We start from the raw sequence: 24940 nt of genomic DNA on the forward strand, positions 1-24940 counted from the left end.
CGAGACGCGATACGTCATGAATGAGTAACTTAGTGTTAACAAGAAAATTACACAATATATATTTAACCAGAATCATTAACATTTATTTTATTACGGTTTATATTCATGTAGGTTCTGGACCGGAAGAATATAAATACTGTGCAAAACTAAATGTAATGATGTAGAAATATGATTTTGTTCGTGACCAGATCGAATTATTTTCTGTCAACTCGTTGATTTTATTTATAAATTTCCATCCACATTAAGTAGCGGAACTAAAGTAACGTCTGCTGCTCCACAGGATTTAAATACATCAAATCTTCATTATTGTTGTTATTGGTTTGTATTTTATCTATAAGATACAAACTCTATAAAGTGAAAAACCTGTCAAATTATTTCTTGTTGTATTTTAATCCATAGTCTTAGTCATAGTTATTTAGATGTTTTTCCAATAAAGACTGAAAATAACTATAAATTGCTTGTAATATTTCTCTCATATATATATTTTTTTATCCATGTTGAATGTTTCTGTTGCTGCTGCCAACGTGAATTTTCTGAATTTTCCCACTGAAGGATAAATGAAGTCTGATCTTATACTTTCTCTAAAATTAAATACTTATTTATTTTTGATTTATATTCATTAAACACCACTTGATTTTTTTTGTGTAATTACTAAATTGTCCAAAAATAATAAATAAGTTCTGCTGTCAACACAAAAGTATAAACATTTAACATTTTAATATTTTTTTTATTGAATTCTTATTTAACTTTTATTCATCAAATTACTTATTCATCTTGAATATTATTTTTTCTGATTATTAAATTAATAAATAAATTCTTCTTCCTTACAGAAACTTCATGATGCCAAATAAATACATAGAAATAATATTTAAATTAAAATAGTAAAAGCTAAAATCAACTCAAAGTCAAAATGGCACAAAATAAAACAATTAAAAAAACTAAATGGTGAAATTAATACTACTTTTTTTTTTTTTAAATCACTGCATGACATAAAAATAAATTTGAGAAAACGAGGTTAAACACTTCAAATAATTAAATATAAAAAATAATATTTCAAATAAGACTAAACCGTTATCATGAAATAAAACATCTAAATTAATAAATAATTCCTGCTTCAAAATTATAACTTAACAATAAAAACTAATAAAAAGACGCAATTAAATGTAAAAATGACAAATGTTTTAAGAGGGAAATAAAACCGTCGGATTCATCTTCACTTTAAATGAATCAACTCAAACTCGGTTCAGCATTTATTTATTTTTATTGTATTTTATGTATTTTACTACAAACGTGTCCTGAAGGATCTGGATCTGGTCTGGATCGGGTCTGGATCTGGTCTGGATCGGGTCTGGATCGGGTCTGGATCGGGTCTGGATCAGAAGTAGCTCTGCAGCGGTTCTCCCAGGATGTTCTCCATCTCCTGCACCACCTTCTGGACCTGCTGCTCCACCTCCTCACACTCATCTGCCAAACAAACACATGGTGTCAGGTTCTCGCTGACACTCGGACTACGTTACCCAGAAGCCTCTGCGCTCACCCTCCATCAGCTCCGCCAGGAACGGGATCGTTTCTGGAAGCAGCACCATGTAGTTTTCCTTCAGCTTCGACGCCACTTCCACCAACACGAGCAGAGCCGAGAAACGCACCTGAGGGAGACACACACACACGCGTCAACACACAAATACATCAACACGCAGACACAAACACACAAACACAGACGAGAAACGCACCTGAGGGAGACACACACACGCGTCAACACACAAATACATCAACACACAAACACAAACACACAAACACAGACGAGAAACGCACCTGAGGGGGACAGACACACACACACGCGTCAACACAGAAACGCGTCAACACACAAACACAAACACGTCAACACACAAACACATCAACACACAAACACACAAACACGTCAACACACAAACACATCAACACACAAACACACAAACACGTCAACACACAAACACACAAACACGTCAACACACACACACACACACACACACACACACACGTCAACACACAAACACACAAACACGTCAACACACACACACACACACACACACACACACACACACACACACACACACACACACACACGTCCACATCTACAGGGAATAAATTTACTTCAATCAAGACAAATGAGTTTTTTCCAGGTGAGAATGTGACGTGATTAAAATAATGAGTTTTACAGACGTTTATTTAATTAAAAACGATTAAATGATTTAATAAACATTTTAAATATTAAACATCAGAGACTCAAAGCGTCAGGAAACGAGTTTCACTCTGTGTTTAATAATCTTCCAATTAACCTTAATTAAAGCTAATTAACAACGTGAAGTGTTTTGAGCCTGGAAGGCGACACTCAGGGTCTCAGGGTCTTAAAGTCTCAGGGTCTTAAGGTCTAATGGGTCAGGGTTTCAGGGTCACGGTTTCAGGGGTCATAAGGTCTGAGGGGTCAGGGTCTGAGGGTCTCAGAGTCTTAAGGTCTCAGGGTCTCAGGGTCTCGGGGGTCCCACCTTGGCGTTGGGGTGTCTGGTCTTCAGGAGGATCTGGTAGTTGAGGGTTTTCCAGAGCGAGTCCTCGGCCAGTCCCACCGAGAACTGACCCACGCAGGGAACCAGGTGCTGGGTCACCCTCTCCTGGTAGACCTGGTCCCCTCCCATCAGGTTCTCCAGCTGCAGCACAAACAAACAGAAATCAGTCCAGAGATCCAGGACCGGGACCAGGACCAGGACCAGGACCGGGACCGGGACCAGGACCAGGACCAGGACCGGGACCGGGACCGGGACCGGGAAGTAGACTTCCCTGTGGTCTGTGAACGGTTTCCATGGATACGCGTTAGAAGTGATCACCTGGTCGACCAGCGGCGTGAGGAGGGCGTCCGCTCGCTCTGCGCTCAGGAAACGCTGGGAGTCGTACAGGAAGATCTTCTGGAGACAGTCCAGGACGAAACCAAGCAGGAGACACGTCTTCTCCTCACTGTCCAACAGGACGACGTCTGACAGGGACACGAAGACAATTAGGACAATAATAACATGACCTGGAGACATTTCAATTCAAAAAACATCTGAGTGTGAAATAAAACTGAATTAAAGGACGTCAAGTTAAAAACATCACAAAAAAGAAATAAAGTTTGATTAAATAAACGGATGTGGAAGAAAAAGAAGGAGAAGAAGAAGAAGAAGGAGAAGGAGAAGAGGAGAATAAGAGAAGAGAAGAAGAGAGAAGGAGAGAAGAAGAGAGGAAGAGAAGAGAGGAAGAGAGAAGAAGAGAAGAAGAAGAGAGAAGAAGAAGAAGAGAAGAAGAGAAGAAGAAGAAGAGAAGAAGAAGAAGAAGAGAAGAGAAGAAGAAGAAGAGAAGAAGAGAAAGAAGGAGAGAAAGAGAAGAAGGAGAAAGAGAGACGAGAGAGAGAGAAGAAGAGAAGAGAGAGAAGGAGAGAAAGGAAGAAGAAGAAGACAGAAGAGAAGAAGAGAAGAAGAAGAAGAAGAAGAAGAAGAAGAAGAAGAAGAAGAAGAAGAAGAGAAGAAGAAGAGAAGAAGAAGAAGAGAAGAGAAGAAGAAGAAGAAGAAGAGGAAGAAGAGGAAGAAGAAGAAGAAGAAGAGGAAGAAGAAGAAGAAGAAGAGGAAGAAGAAGAGAAGAGGAAGAAGAAGAAGGAGAAGAAGAAGAAGAAGGAGAAGAAGGAGAAGAGAAGAAGAAGAAGAAGAAGAAGAAGAAGAAGAAGAAGAAGAAGAAGAAGAAGAGAAGAAGAAGAAGAAGAGAAGGAGAAGAAGAAGAAGAGGAGTTGAACCTGAGCTGGAGCTGGTTTGTCTCAGCAGGTCAGAGACGGGTTTCACCAGGTTTCCAGCGAAGAGGACGAACAGTCCTTTGAGACGCTCAGCGATCCGGTCGGAGAGACGGTAGAAGGTCAGGAGACGATCTTTACTGTCGGATTTGCTCCAGTCCAACAGCTGCAGGACGAAAAGACAAAGAGACAAAGAGACATGAGCAAACCAGAAGCCCCTCCCCCTCCCCCTCCTCCCTCCCCCTCAGTGACGGCGTTACCTTGAAGAAGAGCGGCCTGAACGTGACCTCCGACAGCTTCATCACCATGGCGATGAGACACTCGATGACTCCGCCCTCGATCTGCGCCGTCCTCTCCAGGTCGCCCTGACAACCAGAGACACGGGGTCAAACCCTCTGCGCTCGCTCGTTTACCTGTTTAGCCCCGCCCACACCAACAACAAGACTCTCACCTGGCCGTGTTCGGACCGGAAGTCCAGCGCCGTGAGGAAGAAGGAGGTGAGCTCTGATTGGTGGACGCTCAGCTGCTCCTTCTCCATGTGACTGATGTGATCCTTCAGGATGCTCATCAGCGCCCCCAGCTGGTCCTGCAGGGAGGACACCACCATCACAACCTCATTCTAGGACCCAGGTCTCTGAGGACCCAGGTCTCTGAGGACCCAGGTCTCTGAGGACCCAGGTCTCTGTGGACCCTGGTCTCTGTGGACCCAGGTCTCTGTGGACCCTGGTCTCTGTGGACCCTGGTCTCTGTGGACCCAGGTCCCTGAGGACCCAGGTCTCTGAGGACCCTGGTCTCTGGGGACCCAGGTCTCTGAGGACCCAGGGACCCAGGTCTCTGAGGACCCAGGTCTCTGAGGACCCAGGGACCCAGGTCTCTGAGGACCCAGGTCCCTGAGGACCCAGGGACCCTGGTCTCTGGGGACCCAGGTCTCCGAGGACCCAGGTCTCTGTGGGCCCAGGTCTCCGAGGACCCAGGTCTCCGAGGACCCAGGTCTCCGTGGACCCAGGTCTCCGAGGACCCAGGTCTCTGTGGATCCAGGTCCCTGAGGACCCTGGTCCCTGAGGACCCTGGTCTCTACGGACCCTGGTCTCTGAGGACCCTGGTCCCTCTGGACCCAGGTCCCTGAGGACCCTGGTCTCTGGGGACCCAGGTCTCCGAGGACCCAGGTCTCCGTGGACCCTGGTCTCTACGGACCCTGGTCTCTGAGGACCCTGGTCCCTCTGGACCCAGGTCCCTGAGGACCCAGGTCTCTGTGGACCGTCACAGACTCCAAAACTCACAGGGTAACCAGTCACCGAGGCATGCTACATATCAATGCTAAGCTAACTTTCAATAAAACATGACTGACCAGTATTGGGGTTGGGGGGGTAACCATGGCAACAGTGAAGAAGAGTTCAATTCTAGTTTTTAATGTAATCAACAAAATTATTATTGTTATAGATGTAAAACATGTTCGATGATTTAAACTTAAAGATCCAGGGTTTTCCCACCTTCTTATTGACGACCATGTTGCTGTAGCACCTGGTGAGGGTGGGCAGTAGGACCCTGGGGGGCAGCTTGGTGGCTAAGGTGCTCCTCAGGGAGGCCAGACGTAGGGAGAGCTGGTTGGAGGAGGAGGAGGAGGAGGAGGAGGAGGAGGAGGAGGAGGAGGTCTCTACCAGCCGCGTGAGCCGACACACCTGCAGGAAGAGGAGGTGTTTTTTGTGACGTCTGAGGAAGGTCGGTGTTTGTGAGTGGCTGAGGTGAGGACAGGTGTGTCACCTGGGCCGCGGTGTCCTGCAGGTACGGGCTGATGAAGTGCGGCAGCGTCTCGGCGACTCTCTGCAGCGCGGTGACGGCGCTCAGCAGGTAGATCTCATTGGTCAACAGCTCCTTCCTGTCAGAGAGCGTCTGCAGCACCGCGGGCATCAGCCTGCGAGGACCCACAGTCATGTGATCAGTCATGTGATCAAAGCACGTGCAGCTCCCCCTGGTGTCTGGCTGCGGTATAGGTCGTATAAGCCCCGCCCCCTCCCTGTGCACTGACCGTGGTAGCTGAGGGATGGCGAGCGTCTTCAGCGTCCCCACCACCTCGGCGATGCAGATCAGGGCGCTGCCCATCACGTTCTTCTCCTCCGCCGGCGTCGACACGATCTCCACCGTCTGCAGCAGCACCGGCACAAACGCCTCCTGGTGGGCGGAGCCAAAGCTGCGGCACAGCAGCTTGAGGCTGTAGAGCGCCGTCTGTCGGTTGATGGCCTGCTCCGCCTCCTCCTCCGTCACCTTGCCGCGGCATTTACCCACGATGCTCAGCAGGTCGCCGGTTAGCTGCAAGAGCACGGTGACCTGCAACGGACAGATTTAATAAAACAACCTGGGACGACGCACACTGAGCTCATTATACGATCCAGAAGAAGATGGAGATTTACACATGGAACATGCTACATAGCAATGCTAAGCTAACAGCCACCAAGGCTACATGCTACAAATCAGTGCTAAGCTAACAGTCACCAAGGTTACATGAAACATATCAATGCTAAGCTAACAGTCACCGAGGCTACATGCTACACAGTAGTGCTAAGCTAACAGTCACCAAGGCTACATGGTACATATCAATGCTAAGCTAACAGTCACCAAGGCTACATGAAACATAGCAATGCTAATCTAACAGTCACCGAGGCTACATGCTACACAGTAGTGCTAAGCTAACAGTCACCAAGGCTACATGCTACATATCAATGCTAAGCTAACAGTCACCAAGGCTACATGGTACATATCAATGCTAAGCTAACAGTCACCAAGGCTACATGAAACATATCAATGCTAAGCTAACAGTCACCGAGGCTACATGCTACATATCAATGCTAAGCTAACAGTCACCGAGGATACATATCAATGCTAAGCTAACAGTCACCGAGGCTACATGCTGCATATCAATGCTAAGCTAACAGTCACCGAGGCTACATGCTACACAGTAGTGCTAAGCTAACAGTCACCAAGGCTACATGCTACATATCAATGCTAAGCTAACAGTCACCAAGGCTACATGAAACATAGCAATGCTAAGCTAACAGTCACCAAGGATACATGCTACATATCAATGCTAAGCTAACAGTCACCAAGACTACATGAAACATATCAATGCTAAGCTAACAGTCACCAAGGCTACATGCTACATATCAATGCTAAGCTAACAGCCACCAAGGCTACATGCTAAGCTAAGTTTTTGGATTTGATGAAATACTGAAGTAGAAATTCTGACATGAAAAAAAAACGAGAAACCCAGCGTTTGTGTGTTTCGTCCGTTAGCTGAGGCTAGCTGGTTAGCTCCAGGTATGTGATGCTAGGTACCAATAGAGAGAGTAGCTCCTCTAGTTTTTAGTGACACCGAGCATGGTGGAGTGGAGCAGAGAGGATTGTGGGTAATGTTTCTATTTTCTAACGAAAACATTAAAATGAGTGAAAACCGAAGTCGTAACCTGGTGTTTTTAAAGCCTGACATTTTATTTTGAAAGAACAGCCTGTTTTATCTGAGCCTGGTCTCACCTGCTCCTCGTCCCAGTGCGTCCTGTGCAGCAGTTTGTTGTTTAACAGCTCCATGGCCTTTCTCCTCACCGACGCCAGCTGATTACCCATCAGCCCCCTCATCACCGTGATGAACGTGTCCGTGGGCAACAGCGCGTTCACCTGTTCACCGGAGACAAAGCACAAAGCAACGGTCACGCGTCTGCAGGGCGGGTTGTTACGGTGCTGAGACGAACGACGAGGCGGCGCAGACCTTATCCAGGACGTCGTAGGACTTGTTGAGCAGAACTCTCCAGAACTTGGCCGTGGGTTTTTCAGCGTTGGCCTCCACACAACGGGCCACATTGTGGATGTAGCGCAGGATCTCCTCCAGCAGCCTGGGAACAAACACACCTCATCACAATCACGTTCAGGAGATTACTCAGACCACACAACTACGCTTCCCAGAGTGCACCAGGGCAACAACCCCCTCACTGGTCTGACAGTAGAAGTTTTTATTTCCGTCCTTGTTGTTTGAAACGCTGCGTTCAGGTTCATGTTTAAATGCTGTGTAAATACGTGGCAGCACTGACTTTACTGACATTTCACGTTGAGTTTGACAAATTAAAAGTATAAAATACGAAAGGACGATATAAAGTTAAAATGTTAAATGTGGATCAGTTACTGTTTCTTTAGATTCTTCTTTATTTTAAATGGTTCATTCATTTAAAAGGTTGAATTAAAATGTTAACTTTTATTTCTGTGTCTTTAAATGTTTATAACCTACGGACCAATCGACCGATGAATCCAACTAATAACAGAACAAAAGTTTTAAATTCTGCTGATATATATTTGTTTTAAGGTGAGAAACCACAGGTAAACAGGGTAAAAGGTTTAACTAACAGATATAACCATGAACCTTCTCCAGTCGGTTACTTCCATAAATACCATCGTTTTTTTGTGATGCAAGTTTTATATGAATTTACATTTAAATATACTTAAATATGCACTAATTTACATACATTTCCAGAATCTGAATAAGGTTCAAAATTCCTGTTTTATTTTGTTAACGTATTAGATTTAAAGGTATTTACTGGTATTCACAAAATATAGTCAACAGTCCAAAAAAATGTAATTGTTATCATGTTTTTAGGAGTAAAATGTTCTATAAATCAGGCTCTGGATGATAAATGATAAATCATTTCTGTTAATACCTGCAGAACGTAGTTAGGAATAAACCTGGAGAGTTTTGTGTAACAGCTGCTGAAGTTTCTGGCTCAGAGCAGCAGAAAAGCTCATTTTGAGAAAAAGGCCTAATTCCCCTCGGGGATAAATAAAGTTTCTTCCTCGGAGCCAATCACCAGAAAACCGGACTCACCTCTGCTGCAGCGGCTGAAGAGAAACGTCATCACTGTCGCCGCCGTCTGCAACCTGGAGAAGATCATAAACATTTACTGAGCTTTAAGTCCCTGAACCTCTGGTTCCTGATTCAGCTGCTTAAACAAACCTTTGAGATGAAACTGGCCGAACCGAGCAGCTGAGCCACGAACGAGACCGACAGGAACTTAAAGTGTCGCAGCTCTTTGCTGCTGTGAGCCTCCACGTCGAAGATCAGCTTCTCCTCCTCCTCCTCCTCATCCTCCTTCTTCTTCTTCTGTCCTCGTCGGCCGACGCTTCGCTTCACTGGAGCTGCAAGACCAAACCAGAAAGAGGAAACATTTCAACAAGATGTGTAATTAGATTAATCTCAGGGCTGATGCAGATTAATTAAATTAATTTTTATCTATATTAATTCTTTTAGCAACAGACTCCAGGAAGAAGAGAATATATCTACACTAACGAGTTCATTAAACAACTGTTTGTGTCTTTCTTTGTCCACCATGTGTCCACATGAATGTGTCCCTGTTGCTACGGAGACAAACTAACTTGTGGACATTGTCCAACCAGAGGAGAGCTGACGCTTCTTATTGAGAACAGTGTCTCCCAGTGAACAGTGGCTGCAGGAGTGGACACATATTAGCAGCAGCATTGGCAGCTTGTCTTTGTTTTGGTTTGTCTTGGTTTGTCTCCAGCTGTTAGCCGCGTTAGCCCAAGTGCTAGCAGAATCCCCGGCTAACGTATGCTTGGCTTGGTTCATGTGCTGTTTGAAGCTGGAAAGAAAACTGTGATGATACTTTATGTGTCTCCACTGGTCCCTCTTGGTGTCTTTGTCCTCAAATGTCCCATGGAGAGGACCAACGTGCTGTTTAGCGTCTTCCATCTTTATGGGTTGGTTCTGCTGCCTGTCACTACCGGATCAGCTGGTGCTAACGCTAACGCTACTTGGACAAACTGAGACACGTTCACAGTCGTTCTGCTGCAGACGCTTCATTAATCACATGAATCATGTTGATTAATCATCGTTATCAGATCTAGTTTCAATCTTTCCTTCTGTTCCCGACACTAATGAAGAGGAAAAACATTTAAAACACTCCCAGAGTTTCCGTCTCACCGTCGTCTTTGTCGTCCGGCAGCTGCAGCAGGAAGTTCATGATGTTGATGATGGAGGTGAGCTGGTCACTAACGTCGAACTGGCAGCACAGAGAAACCCAGAAGTCCACGTCTTTGTCCAGAGCTGCATCCTGAACACAAAGAAACAAAACAACCAGCACAGTCTGAGGTTCTGCTTCGCGTTTTGATTCATGTGGGACCAGTTTGGAAAAGAAAGAGCCGCCGTCTGGATGTGAACGTCGGTACCTTCTCGCTGGCGGAGCCGGACGTCTGCGTGGCGTGAAGCTTGAACAGGATGAGCATGAGGATCCAGAGGAAGTGGGCGGGGCCCAGCGTGGTCATCAGCTGACCGAGGACGGGAAGCCGGCGGTGGTCGGGCACGTGAGGCAGAGCGTCGGCGAACACGTGCACGATCCTCGTCACCACGGCGACCACGTGAGAAGAAGAGCCGCCGTCCGAGAGCTGGTGGGCCTGGAAGAGGAAGAGGAGGAGGAAGAGGAGGAGGATCAGTCCAGTTTTACTGAGCAACACGATTAAAAAATGATCTATACGCTGAAGTTTAGAAACAGTCCCAGAGACTCATCTCCTCCTCCTCCTCCTCCTCCTCCTCCTCCTCCTCCTCCTACCTTGATCAGGGCAGGTATGACCATCTGAACCGTCTTGTCGATGACCCGGAAGCTGTAGGAGTCGTCCAGACGCATGATGTTTGCTCCCATGAAGGTGAAGATGGGCATGATGTTGTGAAGCACTTTCTCCTGGAGGACGAGACAAGAAGACGAAGTCTTTAATATCGGCCCCTACAGACCCTCAATTACTACTATTATCCTCTATTAGCTATGAAGAGACAGGAGAGGGGGGAGAGAAGGAGGCAGAGGAGGTAGAGGAGGAGGAGGAGGTAGAGGAGGAGGAGGAGGAGGAGGAGGAGGAGGAGGAGGTAGAGGAGGAGCTCTCACAGGGAAGATGGAGGCGACGGTGCCGAGGAGCAGCAGAGCGTGGTGGTGAGTCTGAGGCATCTCTGACGCTCTGATGCACTGAACCACCAACTCCACACTGAACTTATCTTCATCCAGGACGTCTGCAAAAAACACACACATTTAACTCTGATCTTCATCAACTTCTCCTCCTCTTTAGATGATGATGATGGTGATGAAGATGATGACCTACCTGCAGCCACTGGTCCTCCGTCAGGTGACAGCCGGTGGCAGATGTTGAGCAGACAGCTGAGCAGCAGCTGCTTGGTGTACTCCATGTTGGTGTGTTCTCCTGAACTAGGATCCAGACTCCTGAGGACGAAGAGACCAGACTTCATTCAAAAAGTGTCTGTTTTTAGAGCATATTCACAAATCATATACATCTCACATACACAACCTGGCCACAAAATAAAAGTCTCCTCCATCTGGATGTAACTGAGCTCATAGTCCAGCGCCTCCTGGTGGATCATTAGTTCATGGTGATTATCTTTCTGCTGCTATTCAACAAGTTATTCATGAGGAGCTTCTCATTTCTTCACCAACCATGTGTAAAGACACATGGAGGAGATGTTAGTCTGGTGGAGAAAATGTTAGTCTGGTGGAGAAGATGTTAGTCTGGTGGAGGAGGAGATGTTAGTCTGGTGGAGGAGATGTTAGTCTGGTGGAGGAGATGTTAGTCTGGAGGAGGAGATGTTAGTCTGGTGGAGGAGGAGATGTTAGTCTGGTGGAGAAGATGTTAGTCTGGTGGAGGAGATGTTAGTCTGGAGGAGGAGATGTTAGTCTGATGGAGGAGATGTTAGTCTGGTGGAGGAGATGTTAGTCTGGTGGAGGAGGAGATGTTAGTCTGGTGGTGGAGGAGATGTTAGTCTGGTGGAGATGTTAGTCTGGTGGAGGAGAAGATGTTAGTCTGGTGGTGGAGAAGATGTTAGTCTGGTGGAGAAGATGTTAGTCTGGTGGAGAAGGGTCAAATCATTGGCTGCATCAAGCAGAGGAAACATCTAGAAACTACTAAACTACTGGTTTAAGACCTTTATTCCAGACTGGAAGGACAGTGGAGAACCATGTTCTACCAGGAAGAAATAAATCCTGACTGATGGAGAAACGTTTGGAAGAAAAGCAGCAGTAGAACTCAGGGCTGTGTTTAATAGTGGAAGGACGAGCATTTCACACCATGGACAATGTGAAGGGAACTCAAGGGACTGAACAGAAAACCACTGATCAGGGAGGACAACCGGGAAAAAAGGCTCCAGTCTGACAGGGAGCAGCACAAAGACTCTGGAGACATGGGGGGAGGGAATTAATTAAAAACACTGGATGAAATAAATCTGGTGAAACTGCAGAAGCTTCTTATTGAATCAAAGTCACAGAGAAAGATGCTGGAATCAAAGCTGAAGAAGCTCCGCCCACAGAGTAGAGGGGAGGAGCTTGTATTTTATGCCGTGCAGTTATCAGAGTGTGTTTTCTGTTTTCTGGAGGTGTTGTTACCTGGCGAGTAGAGAGAAAAGAACCGGCACCAACATCTGGGCTCTCTTCAGCTTCTTCTTGTGCTGCAGCAGCTCCAGGATCAGAGTGACTCTCTGCCAGGACACAGCGCCCCCCTCTGGACACGCGTTGCCACTGTCCTGAGGTTTCCTAATCAGAGACGACAACTTTATAACGTCGTATTATAAACAAAGACTTCTACATCCTGCATCATCTTCTGGAAGTCATAGCTGCTTTTTTTCCTGCAGCTGAATGTTTTTCCTGGTTTCAAGGGAAAAACTCCTGATGTGTTTGTAGCATCTGAGCTAACGAGTGATTTATGCGTGGCTGAAGTTTGAGCAGATAAAAGTGAACTAATGGCAAGATGGGAACATAAACCAGAGCATCATCTGCGTATGATCTGATATTTACCTTCATTCATGTTGGAGCGTTTAAACTGAAAACAATTATTGTGTCCTCATACAGAGCCTTGTGGTACCAGATATTTTATAAGTGTAAAAACAATTGGAGTTTTGTTTTAAACCTAAAACTTCCAGCTGCTGCACCATTAAAAAAAACTCATTATATATGATTTTTTAACTTTCTACTTCCTGCTTCACTTTCAACGACGGCGACAGAATCTTTCGCTGAAATTTTGCCGATCACGACTTGTAAAAATGTCTGTATCTCCAAACGTCCTCAGTGAATCCTACCGAGTCTTTAATTGTCTAAAACCATAACTTTAAAAACTGTGGAGATGGAGAAGCAGCCAGAAATACTGAAGAGGAAACATGTAGTTACATTTCTGGGTAAGTGGACGTCAGCATAAACCGTCTATTAGACATTAGAGCAGAGAGACAACACTGACACTATGAGGTCAAAGTGTTTTCTGTTCATCTTCATCAGATTTTAATTCAGATTTGTTGTCGCATAACGGATGAAACTTTGCTCTGGTTTCAGGATTTGAAAACCAGACGAGCTGTAAATACCTTTGTGCCATTTTGCTTCGGCGAGTTTGCTGCACCGTCACCAAGACTTTGGGTTTTTCTGGAGGTGCGAGTTCGTTGGCGACCAGCTGAGCGTCGATGGCAATCTGTTCAAAATGAGACGACTATTTTAGTTAAAAACATTTTCTACATCATCAATCAATGAAACGCTGACGTCACAATGATGGATTCATGTAGAGATATTTCAGTTTGGAAACTATTTTGAGTAATAAAAGACAATCACACCAAACTACAGATCAGGACAGAAGCTCCAACTCTGAGAGCAACGTCAGAATTTAAAAAGTCTGACGACAAAAGCAAAGACACATGAAAGATGAGAAACTATATGGAGAAGACGAAGGAACCAAGGAGAATCTGAGTAAAACTTTTCAGTATCTGAATCAGATCTGGTTCATAGGAGCTGCTGTTGTTTTTCAGTAATTTATAAAAGTATGAGAATTCACCGCTTTGAAGACGCTGCTGATGGTGTTGGCCACCAGAGGATTCCTGCTTTCCACCAGCAGGTCGAACATCAGCGACAGCAGCTTCTGCTGAATCTTCTCGTCTCCGAGCGCCGAGAAGAACGGCTTCGTGATCTGTAGCACAGGAATTTATTTATTTAAAACGGGGACCAAAAAAAAACGGTAATCTTGTTAGACAAGGAACGATGTGTTGAGCCAAGTTAAAGCTACATTTGCTGATTTCCACCTGTAATAATATTAACATCACTGAAATATGGTTAAAAATGAAACGACGACCAAAGTATCTGGACAAAACAAACTGTCATATAAAATGCATATTAGAGCTTAGTCACATTAGTTGTCAGTAGTTTTTGGATTTGGCGAAATATTGAGACATGAGAAAACAATTCTGACACGATGACTGTGAAACTGTTAGCTGATGCTAGCTGGTTAGCTCCAGATATGTGATGCTTGGTATCAATGGAAAGAGGAGCTTCTCTAGTTTCTAATGACACCCAGCATGGCAGAGTGGAGCAGAGAGGATTGTGGGTAATGTTGGGTTTTATTTCGACTCGTGGTCCTGACCTGCTCCAGAGCCATGATCTGACAGCTGGGGATGTCGGGATGCTGCCGGGTCGACGTCCTCAGGGCCCTGACGAACAGGTCCAGGCAGGTCTGGTCCTGGACCAGCAGGGGGGCCGACTCCTCGTCGTACTTCCCCAGGACCAGCCTCATGAGCTGGGCCTCGTCCCGCAGCAGAGCCGGGGTGTCGGGGCCGCTCTGCTCCAGGAGCCGGTCCAGGACGGGGAGGAGGGCGGAGAGGACGGACTGGGAGGAGAAGATCAAACATCGGAAACTCTCAACGCTGGTTTGTTTTGAGAAAATATTTCAAGATGTCGGCAAAGACAAAATAAAAAAAACTAATCCTGGTCAGATGAATTAATACTGGAAACAACAGAGAGTCGACAGTTGCGTTGCCGTTCTCACCCGACCACGGACGAGGCTCAGCGCTCTCATCAGGGCGGCGGCGCTGTACGATGGACAACATGGCGTCTGGACGCTCTGCAGCAGCTGCTGCATCGACGTCTGCAGCTTCTTCTTCTTCTGCTGATTCGCTTCGTCGTGGAAAACACCCAGAGCCTGATGGAGAGAACACGAGGACGGTCTGAACACAACGCAAAGACACCGAACAAAAAACACACGCTCACGTCTTCTCACTTAAATCTAATGGCACCAATTACTTTATGAACGAGTAACGGCTTTAATTTAAATTAGTTCTATTCAGGGATTTAAACTGATTCATTCTGAAGCTTCAGCTTCATCTACAGTGGTGACGACAATGAGGATTAATTTTTATTCCTCCCGAACCAAACTCTATTTTCATGTTTTGACCAGACATTGACAATAAAAACTTCTTATTTTTATATAAATACTTTTTGTAAACGCTTTTCAACTTTTCACTTATAAATGAAACCAGATTAGATCAGATCTGCCTTTGTTTATCCCACAATGAGGAAGTTCTCCTTGTTTCCAGCAGCAGAGACATTCAGCAACACAGTGCACATATGTGTGGACTAAAGAATAAAAGAATAAAATATAATATAATATAATATAATATATTTAGGAGGGATACTGGACATTGACGGATGAAGAGGTTTAAATCCTCACCGTGCTCAGGTACGACGGGTCGGCGACGATCTCCTCCGACGTCCTCAGCAGCTTCTCTGTGATTGGCTGGAAGGGGGAGGCGCTGGCTCCTGATAGGCTGTGCAGGGCGGCGAGGGCGGCCCTACGCACCTCACGCACCGGAGAGCTGAGGCAGCACAGCAGGGACGGGACCACTGGGACGGAGACAGAGGGACAGACAGACAGACGTGGACTCAGGTGGAACCAGGTACTGGGCGTGAAGACTGAACCTCAGGTGCGCTGAGGCTGTTACCTGGCGAGTGGGCGGAGGCCAGCTGCTCCAGCGTGGCGGCGGGTTGGACGCCCAGCAGAGCTCGGCCCATGTACAGAGCCTGAGTCTGGAGGACGGCGCTCAGCTTCACGTCCAGCTGGTCGCCGTGGTTACCGCCGTATCCCCACAGCAGGCACAGGAACCTGAAGAGCATCACCGGCTCAGGCAGGTGCACCTGGACGGAGGAGAAAGGTTTGTCACTGGTTTTCACGCAGGTCAGCGTTTAGCTACGAGGTGACACGGTCACGGCTGAAGCTCCCACCTGGACCAGCAGCTTCATCAGATCTCTGAAGCTCCCAGATGCCGGCCCGTCCGCGGCGCCGCTCACGAAGATGCTGAAGAGGCGGCACATCAGCCCCAGGTAGCAGCAGGTGTTGGTGTCCAGCTTCTCTGGGTTCCACCAAACCTCAGCTGGAGACAGACGGACACGGATTTACCGAAGCAGGTTCAGCTAAATGCTAAGTGCTAAATGCTAATCCACCACTGGTTAAACAGTAAAAGGTCAGAGGTCAATGACCTCATGGAACTAGTGACGTACGGAGATGAGACTAATTTACCTTCATAAGTGTCGTCTCATTAATATTCTGTCAGTTTTTAACGATGTGTGAAGGAAACTAAGGTTTAACCCTTTTACTATTTAATGTGAACAACTTCACAACCCAGTTACAACTCAAACCGTGTGTAGTGAGCTGTACTTTTAGTTCTTATGTCAGTACTTTTCTCTGGTATGTGGTCGGAAACTACAAATAAACTATGAGTTCATATACGCTGGGAATTCTTCATTGTGTTCTCAGGCTTCAAGTAAAAAAATACAATTAAATTAAAAACGACTTAGATCATTCATTCTAACTCTAAATGCAAAAACTTTACACCCCAATATTTTTTATTTTACTATTTTTAAGTCCTTGTTTGCAGGTAGATTTACTCTCCATCTTTCTTACAACTAAACAGTGGCTCTGATGAAAAACCTCTTTTGATGGTTTGGATGATGCATTCATGAAAACTCAGAGATTCTACGCTCCAACTAAGAAATTCCAGACTTCTGATGTCATAACGTTCATGTTACAAGTTAAAATATGAGCAGCAGAGTTTGACAACTCGGAGCTTATTCTTCCCACGTTGTCTTGAACGCATCATCTCAACTCAAGTTTTCAGAGTTTGTTTTCTAAATGTCTCTAAATCTTTTTTTAAATCGCGATCAAACACCAGAGCTCTGACACAGCACTGGAACATTTTAAGCATTTTTAACTGTGCACTTTATTGTTTACATCAGGATGACGTGGGACAGTAGGAGACTTTTTCCTTTCTTTGCCGTCTGGTGCGTGAGTTTAAAGCGTAAAAGTAGATGTGAGATCTCTCACCTTTGAAGGAGGCGTCGTGGCACCTGAGAGCAGAGATGAAGTCTCTGAGCAGAGCGATGAGGACGAAGCTGAACTCCGTCTGCAGCCGTTCACCTGGATGCTCAACACACCTGCTCAGGTACAGAGTCAGGACTTCAACGAAGGAGGAGGAGGAGGAGGAGGAGGAGGAGGAGGAGGAGGCTGGGACGGGTCCGTCAGCTTCCTGTTACATCACAAAAAAAATAAAATAATTAGTGGCATCGACGTGGAGCCTTGATGCAGGACGTCCTGCTCCTGCTCCTCCTCCTGCTCCTCCCACTGACCTGGACGCTGCAGTTCCCCGTGATGTCCACCAGGTGGGGCTCCATGGCCGTGAACACCCTCTGGGCCGTGAGCAGGTGCTGGGTCTCGCTGAGCTCGCCCAGGCTGAGCAGCAGAGTCTGGGTCAGAACCAGGAAGGAGCCGCGCTCTCGGAGGCCGGAGCCGCGATGCTGCTCCACCAGGAGAACCAGCTTCTCCAGCTGAGACACAAACACACAAACACACAACGATCACAACGAGTCAGTATCATTATTATTATGATGATGATGAATGATGGGGCCAGTCTTTGTGCTGCTCCTTAGCAGATTGGAGCCTTTTTTCCCCGGTTGTCCTCCCGGATGCAGCCGATGAAATAAATGAAATGAAATAAAAACTCACAGCGTCCCGTTTGGAGAAGTGCTCCATGTTGGCCAGGTTCTTGGTCAACGTGGAGACGAGGCGCTGGTTGGCGACACCGACGAAGTCTGGGTCCGAGCTCCTCTTCATCAGCTGGTCCAGCTCTGAGGGGACAGAACCAACACTTTCAGGTCTACGGGGGGACATGCAGGTAAGAGAGGAACCGTCCCCCCACCATGAGCAGGCTTTCATCACTGAATGTAAGACTTTTAAGACCTACACCAAGTATGAAAACACAGAACTACTTTTAAAAATTAAAACTCACTCTCTGGATTCCACTTCCTGGTCTCATTTGTAGTTTTTTTATGTACCTGCACAGATCTACCTGTGAATTCCACCAACGCTCTGAACTAAAAGCAAATAAAGAGCTAATAAATTAAAGATTTAAAACTAGACCAAGTGTAATTTAAGACCTACGATGGAAAATATGTTTTAAAAGAGCTTTTAAAGACATTATAAGTTAAATCTGTGACCTATGATGATGACTTTTTTAGACCTTAAACTGGACTCGTGTAGACCTGGGTCCGGTACCTTGGGCCCAGTTCAGGGTGAGCGGGTGGTGTTGGAGGATGGAGGACCGGGCGACGCAGCGCGACAGGTCCAGCAGGGTCGGCGTGATCACCAGGAAGGGCAGCAGCCTCCATCCCGTCTTCTGCACCAGCGCGCCGTCTTTTCCCAGCCGGGGGTCAGACAGTAAACGCATCGCCTCCGTCACCACGGGCAACCTGCGGCAGAAACAACAGCTGAGCTCAGATCTGCTGAGAAAACGAAGTTTAACCGACATCGTGAGAAAATCACCGACCAGTTCTCAGCCTCCGACGCGTTGACTCTGTTCAGCAGAGACAGTAAAGACGACACGACGTCCTCAGGGTCCAGGACGTCCAGCAACGCCTGGACAACAGAGACAAACACGTTTCAACCAAAGCATGCTACGTATCAATGCTAAGCTAACCGTCACCAAGGATACATGCTACATATCAATGCTAAGCTAACAGTCACCAAGGATACATGCTACATATCAATGCTAAGCAACAGCCACCAAGGCTACATGCTACATATCAATGCTAAGCTAACAGTCACCAAGGCTAAATGCTACATATCAATGCTAAGCTAACAGCCACCAAGGCTACATGCTACATATCAATGCTAAGATAACAGTCACCAAGGCTAAATGCTACATATCAATGCTTAGCTAACAGCCACCAAGGCTACATGCTACATATCAATGCTAAGATAACAGCCACAAAGGCTACATGCTACATATCAATGCTAAGATAACAGCCACAAAGGCTACATGCTACATATCAATGCTAAGCTAACAGTCACCAAGGCTACATGCTACATATCAATACTAAGCTAACAGTCACCAAGGCTATATGAAACATATCAATACTAAGCTAACAGTCACCAAGGCTATATGAAACATATCAATGCTAAGCTAACAGTCACCAAGGCTATATGAAACATATCAATGCTAAGCTAAAAGCCACCAAGGCTACATGCTACATTTCAATACTAAGCTAACAGTCACCAAGACTATATGAAACATATCAATGCTAAGCTAACAGTCACCAAGGCTAAATGCTACATATCAATGCTAATCCAACGGTCACGAAGGCTACATGCTACATATCAATGCTAAGCTAAAAGCCACCAAGGCTACATGCTACATATCAATGCTAAGCTAACAGCCACCAAGGCTACATGCTACATATCAATGCTAAGCTAACAGCCACCAAGGCTAAATGCTACATATCAATGCTAAGCTAACAGTCACCACGGTATGCTAAGCTAACTGACCTGCAGCACTCTCAGAGCGGCGGCCACGACCTCGGGGACGTCGTCCAACAATCGGTCCATGACGGCGTCCTTCAGGAACGCGTCGTCCACGCTCTGCTGCTGACAACACACAACGTTTCAGACACAACGTTTCAGACACAACGTTTCAAACCTTCCTCCTCAAAGTAAATCAGATGGAAACAGGAACTGTCCTCGTGTACCTGTCCAGACGTGATGTTGCTCAACAGATGGTCCACGGCCGAGACTCGGACCGAAGGCTGCGGGTGTTTCAGGCTGAGGAGCAGAGACGTTCCCGAGTCGCCCAAAATCTACAGAAACATTTCAGTCGGATTAGAGTCAGACCTCGACAGACGGACGGTCCGACACCTTCACTTCTCCTCCGGGACGTTACCTGATACTTCCCAACGCTCATGGACAGAGACAGGAACTGGTGGAACAGACGTTTCTGGTCCGTGTCCCTGATGTCGATGACGTGTCCTGAGAGGACGGCGTCCAGAGCTCCACAGTATCTGACAGAGGACAAATGTGTCGTATGTTAGACTGGATTCTTCTCGTGTGAAGTTTTGACTCTGACGTTTAAAAGGCGCCGCAGTGAAATGAATGTTCTGTACCTGGACTCCATCAGACGAACCAGAGGCATCAGACGCTGGTCGAGGACGGACATGTCTTCATCAGACGTCTCAGTTTGACTCAGATACTCGTCTAGCATCAACCTGCAGGACGAACACAGGGACACTCAGCGAATGTCCAGATAAAGCTCTAATTAAAGTTTAATTAATGATCAGTTAATGATCAGTTAATGCTCTAATTAATTAATTAACGTTCTAAAGTTCTAGTTAATGCTCTAGTTAAAGTTCTAGTTAAAGCTCTAATTAATGATCAATTAATGATCAATTAATGATCAATTGATGTTCAATTAATGTTCAGCTAAAGCTCTAATTAAAGCTCTAATTAATGTTCTAATTAATGATCAGTTAATGCTCTAATTAATTAATTAACGTTCTAAAGTACTAGTTAATGCTCTAGTTAAAGTTCTAGTTAACGCTCTAATTAACATACTAAAGCTCTAATTAAAGTTCTAGTTAATGCTCTAATTAACGTTCTAGTTAATGCTCTAATTAAAGTTCTAAAGTTCTAGTTAATGCTCTAATTAACATTCTAAAGCTCTAATTAAAGTTCTAGTTAATGCTCTAGTTAAAGTTCTAGTTAATGCTCTAATTAACGTTCTAAAGTTCTAGTTAACGCTCTAATAAACGTTCTAAAGCTCTAGTTAAAGTTCTAGTTAAAGTTCTAGTTAAAGCTCTAGTTAAAGCTCTAGTAAATGCTCTAATTAACGTTCTAACGTTCTAGTTAATGAGGTTTACCGAGCCACGGTTCGGTCCAGGTCTTTGTTCAGGGGGACAGACTTGAGGATGGATTCAAACGCTCCGAGTTCGTCCGTGTCTCCTGTGAATGAGAACGTCAGGTGAACTCTGATCTTATAAAAAGACGTTTTCAGTGTCCAGACGTCTTCGGTCTCACCTGAGGGCCCGGTGAAGACGCTGTGGACGAGGTGAGGCAGCAGGTACCGCAGCAGAGGACTGACGTCGTGGACCAAGGACATAGCCTGCAGCGTGGACACCAGGACCGGCATGGAGCAGAGACGGACCACAGCTCTGGACACAACACAACGATGAGACAACTAGGACATGACTTTGTCTTCTATAGTCTCATATTAAAACGCTCCGTCTCTATCTTTCGTTTTACAGCCGTATTCTTCTTAGAAGCGTAAAAAGGACGGTGAAGGACAAACCGGTCCTACCTGGGTCCTGCAGCGCCCTCCTTCTGGTTCTGGAGCAGCACGATGAGGCAGCCCAGACCCTCCTGGGCCAGAACCGGTTCTTTGACCAGAGACTTGCTGATGAGAACCGTGAGGCTGTCGACCAGACCGGCCTCCATCACCACCTTCACCGCCAGCTGGCACACGATCATGTAGGTGGCGGCTTTGTAGTCGGTCAGGGACGACTTGAGACCCTGAGGGGGGACAAGGGGACAGCGGGACAACGGGACATTGAGACGTCATCACCAGTGACAGAACACGACCCAGATTTCAGTTCCCACGAGTGTTTAGGTTCGTTACCCTCTGGACGTATGGCAGCAGTTTGGAGATGATGGTGTCGGAGACGTTGTCCACGGCGTCCAGAGCCGGGACGATGGTGGACGCGTAGAAGGAGAAGATCACTCTGAGCTGAGAGCAACTTCCTGAGTGTCCAGAATAAGCCTGAAGAAGAAGAAGAAGAGAGGAAATATTATAACCACGTCCATCATTAACCCTGGAGTCACACGTCGTAGCATCAAGATCAGACGCTTCTTTTTAACTCATGTTTCTAGACCAAGTAAAACTAGACTGGTTCTAAATAACTGAGGCTTTTTCCTGAATGTTTGGTTCATGGAGGAAAACGCTAGCCAGAGGAGAGAGCTAGCAGGAGGAGAGAGCTAGCAGGAGGAGAGAGCTAGCAGGAGGAGAGAGCTAGCAGGAGAGAGCTAGCAAGAGGAGAGAGCTAGCAGGAGGAGAGAGCTAGCAGGAGGAGAGAGCTAGCAGGAGGAGAGAGCTAGCAGAGGAGAGAGCTAGCAGAGGAGAGAGCTAGCGGGAGGAGAGAGCTAGCAAGAGAGAGCTAGCAGGAGAGAGCTAGCAAGAGGAGAGAGCTAGCAGGAGGAGAGAGCTAGCAGGAGGAGAGAGCTAGCAGGAGGAGAGAGCTAGCAGAGGAGAGAGCTAGCGGAGGAGAGAGCTAGCAGGAGGAGAGAGCTAGCAGGAGGAGAGAGCTAGCCAGCTACACATGATAGAAAGAAACAACATAACAGCTTCTTTCCTATTGGTGGAAACATGCATCCATCAACCAATCAGGACGTGATGTGTCAGTGGTTGCTAAGCAACAGTGAGGCTATATTCAGTCTATGGAGACAGGAGACAGTTTAGAGACATTTAGACATTATTACTGGTTGGACACCTGATAGTTTTGGTCCTAAATAGTTTTAATGGAAATAGTTGTAAATAAGTAAATGTGTTGATGAGCTTTAGAAATGTCCAGGTTAGATTTACATTCTAAGTTCTAGAAATGTTTGGTTCCACATGTTGGTGGTTTTCTAACTTGTTCCTCCTGGATCTGATGGTTCTAGTCTGGTTTTAGCTCCAACGTGTTCACACAGTTTGACAGAATGAAACCAAAGCAGGAAGAAGGACGAACGGAGTCAGACTCTGGACCGTTGCTCCTCATCTTTACCTCGATGGATCTGGTCACTAAGGTGCAGATAAAGTCCATGAAGCCCAGGTCTGTGTAGCAGTGAGTGATCAGGGTTCCTCTGGACAGCGGGACGCCTGGTTTCTGCAGCAACAAACACACAACATAAAGGTTGTTATTCCCGTTCTAGTGTGATGAGGAGGTGGAGACGTCGGAGAACGAGGCCGAGCACCGACCTGCAGACACTGCAGCCAGTTCCATCGGCTCGTGGCGTCTTTGATCTTCAGGAGCTGCAGGACTCGGACGAACACGTTGGTGTCGTGATACGGCAGCGCACAGGCCAGCAGGCTGTCCGGGTTATACAGCTGGACGTGGAAACTGCAACACAAGACACACCACGGCTCAGAGGAAGCGTTCGCTCCGTCACTCGTCTCATCATCAGTGTAAACTAGTAAATAATAAGCAGCAAACCGCAATGAAAAGTCCTTTCAGTTAAAACGATAACGCGTAACGTTTGGTTTCAGCAGGGAAACACACAACCAGCAGGTTTTTGAAGGGAGTTTGGTGCATAAATAAGCCACAGAGCAGGAAATTAAAAGAAATGACGGATGACAGATTGTGTTTATGTGTCGATAACGTCTTCAGGTAACTTCAGGTCTCAGGTACCAGCAACTTCAAACACAACGTCTTTTATTCCCTGTTCTAAGCAGCAGCTCATTTAACTGTATAGATTTATTGGTTATCGTTTTTTATTTATACTTTGATTTAACTTATTTGTTTAATTATTATATTTTATCTGTCACGTATTTTCTGTTTTGTTTTACAGTACAATTTAAACTCTTGTTAGTTGTTGTTGCTGTATTTGTTGTGTGGACTCAACAAATGGGTGGAAGCTAATGTGGATCTAGTAAAGAAAAAGTCTCTTAGTCACCGGTGAACCAGCCACTCGATGCACTTGTGGGAAGGTTTGAGGAGGAGGTAGGGGCAGAGGCGGGTGAGGAAGAGCGAGATGCCGGCGTCCAGCTTCTTGTTGACCTCCGCGGACTGGACGCCACGTTCCAGAGTCATCGAGTCCTGGCTGAACAAGGTGTCCTGGAACTCCAGGAACGCCGGTTCGATCCCGAGCAGCTCCTCCAGCCCCGTGCAGCCTGGAGACGAGGAGGAGGAGGAGGATGAAGTCAGGGCGTAAAGGACGACAGGAGCAGCGGGTGGAGGACGGGACTCACCCAGGGCGTAAAAGGTGCTCCTGTCCATGGACGCAGCATCTTTGGGGTCAAACAGGAAGGAGGCGACTTCTCTGCGGGTCAGGAGGTTGGGGTCGTTCTGGGGGAGCGCGAGTCTCTTCAGCTGGTGAGCCAACGATGTCATGATGTCTGCTAGTCTGATGGAGACACAAAGACAATGAGACATAAAGACAATGAGACATAAAGACACAGGATTCACTTCTACACTTTGAACTGACAACAGACAGAAACTTTATGATGGAAAACATCACTACAGAATTGAAAAGGTAAAAAAAAAAAATAGATCTTTCCAATATCAGAAAATATATTAACAACATTTTTATATCCGCATATCATTTTTGATTCAAAGGAAAATCTTAAATCTGCGGTTTTCTGAAGGAACTCTGGCATTTAAACTATTTTCAGATCAGAAATTAACGCCTCTTTTTCTCGGTAGTAGCTAAACAACGCTAAACTTTATCTTCCTTTACAGACACGAGTCATTTATTTAGTTTAACTACATTAGCTCTCGCACAACAACATGAATGTTAGCTAACCTGCTAACTTAATCCACATTTCTGTAACTTTTCTGGTGAAACTACAACAAACGTCTCACTGACAAAGATAAACAAACACATTTAAACTCGGCGGAACAACATTGACAGGTTTAAGATTAAACTAAAGACAAACACAAACCGGTTTTAATGCGGCTCTCTGAAACACATGGGTGCACGTTGTTGCTGAAGTGACCCGAGGATTCTACTTCCGGGTCACGTCGGGGTTCGTCTTTGATGTCGGGATGGTTCCCTCCCGCCTACTTCCGCTTTAGTCTCATTCTCAAATTTTACTGTAAAAAGACGTTTTATTTTGATAAACTTATGCAAGAAGACAACATTTCAAACTTATATTTAAACGTTTTCATTGTAGTGAAGATCAAAACATAAAAGAGGCAGAGAACTTTCATAAATAAGAAGCAGGACCGAGCAGCTAAACACTGATATGCTATTTACAAATAAATGAGTGAATAATATTCATCTCGATATGTC

General features: G+C 46.0%; 1 protein-coding gene across 3 annotated transcripts; it reads right to left on the reverse strand.

The window, feature by feature from the left end:
- Window positions 1-1242: 1242 nt before the first annotated feature.
- On the reverse strand, window positions 1243-24724 carry heatr1 (HEAT repeat containing 1). 3 transcript variants are annotated; one of them, XM_047608996.1, is made up of 45 exons: window positions 24591-24724; window positions 23898-24052; window positions 23603-23819; window positions 22908-23049; window positions 22714-22815; window positions 21573-21713; window positions 21255-21466; window positions 20975-21108; window positions 20818-20899; window positions 20065-20166; window positions 19845-19962; window positions 19654-19761; window positions 19454-19552; window positions 18456-18544; window positions 18185-18378; window positions 17636-17757; window positions 17260-17457; window positions 16958-17159; window positions 15859-16007; window positions 15579-15771; window positions 15308-15480; window positions 14627-14779; window positions 14225-14467; window positions 13643-13774; window positions 13182-13285; window positions 12217-12363; window positions 10925-11043; window positions 10714-10835; window positions 10387-10515; window positions 10007-10231; window positions 9762-9891; window positions 8778-8959; window positions 8649-8701; window positions 7545-7668; window positions 7313-7453; window positions 5814-6112; window positions 5549-5699; window positions 5278-5466; window positions 4239-4373; window positions 4048-4152; window positions 3794-3953; window positions 2859-3004; window positions 2523-2681; window positions 1538-1646; window positions 1243-1464 (listed from the first exon to the last, which is right to left on the reverse strand). In XM_047608996.1, the coding sequence occupies exons 2-45, from the start codon at window positions 24037-24039 to the stop codon at window positions 1376-1378; spliced, it is 6465 nt and encodes a 2154-aa protein (XP_047464952.1). In that variant the 5' UTR covers window positions 24040-24052; window positions 24591-24724; the 3' UTR covers window positions 1243-1375. The 3 variants fall into 3 exon arrangements, with proteins under 3 accessions (XP_047464952.1, XP_047464951.1, XP_047464950.1); XM_047608995.1 differs by having other exon boundaries at window positions 19454-19549; window positions 20818-21108; XM_047608994.1 differs by having other exon boundaries at window positions 20818-21108.
- Between the last annotated feature and the right edge of the window lie 216 nt (window positions 24725-24940).

This window comes from Mugil cephalus, chromosome 16 (genome assembly GCF_022458985.1).
Source record: "Mugil cephalus isolate CIBA_MC_2020 chromosome 16, CIBA_Mcephalus_1.1, whole genome shotgun sequence".
Lineage (NCBI taxonomy): Eukaryota > Metazoa > Chordata > Actinopteri > Mugiliformes > Mugilidae > Mugil > Mugil cephalus.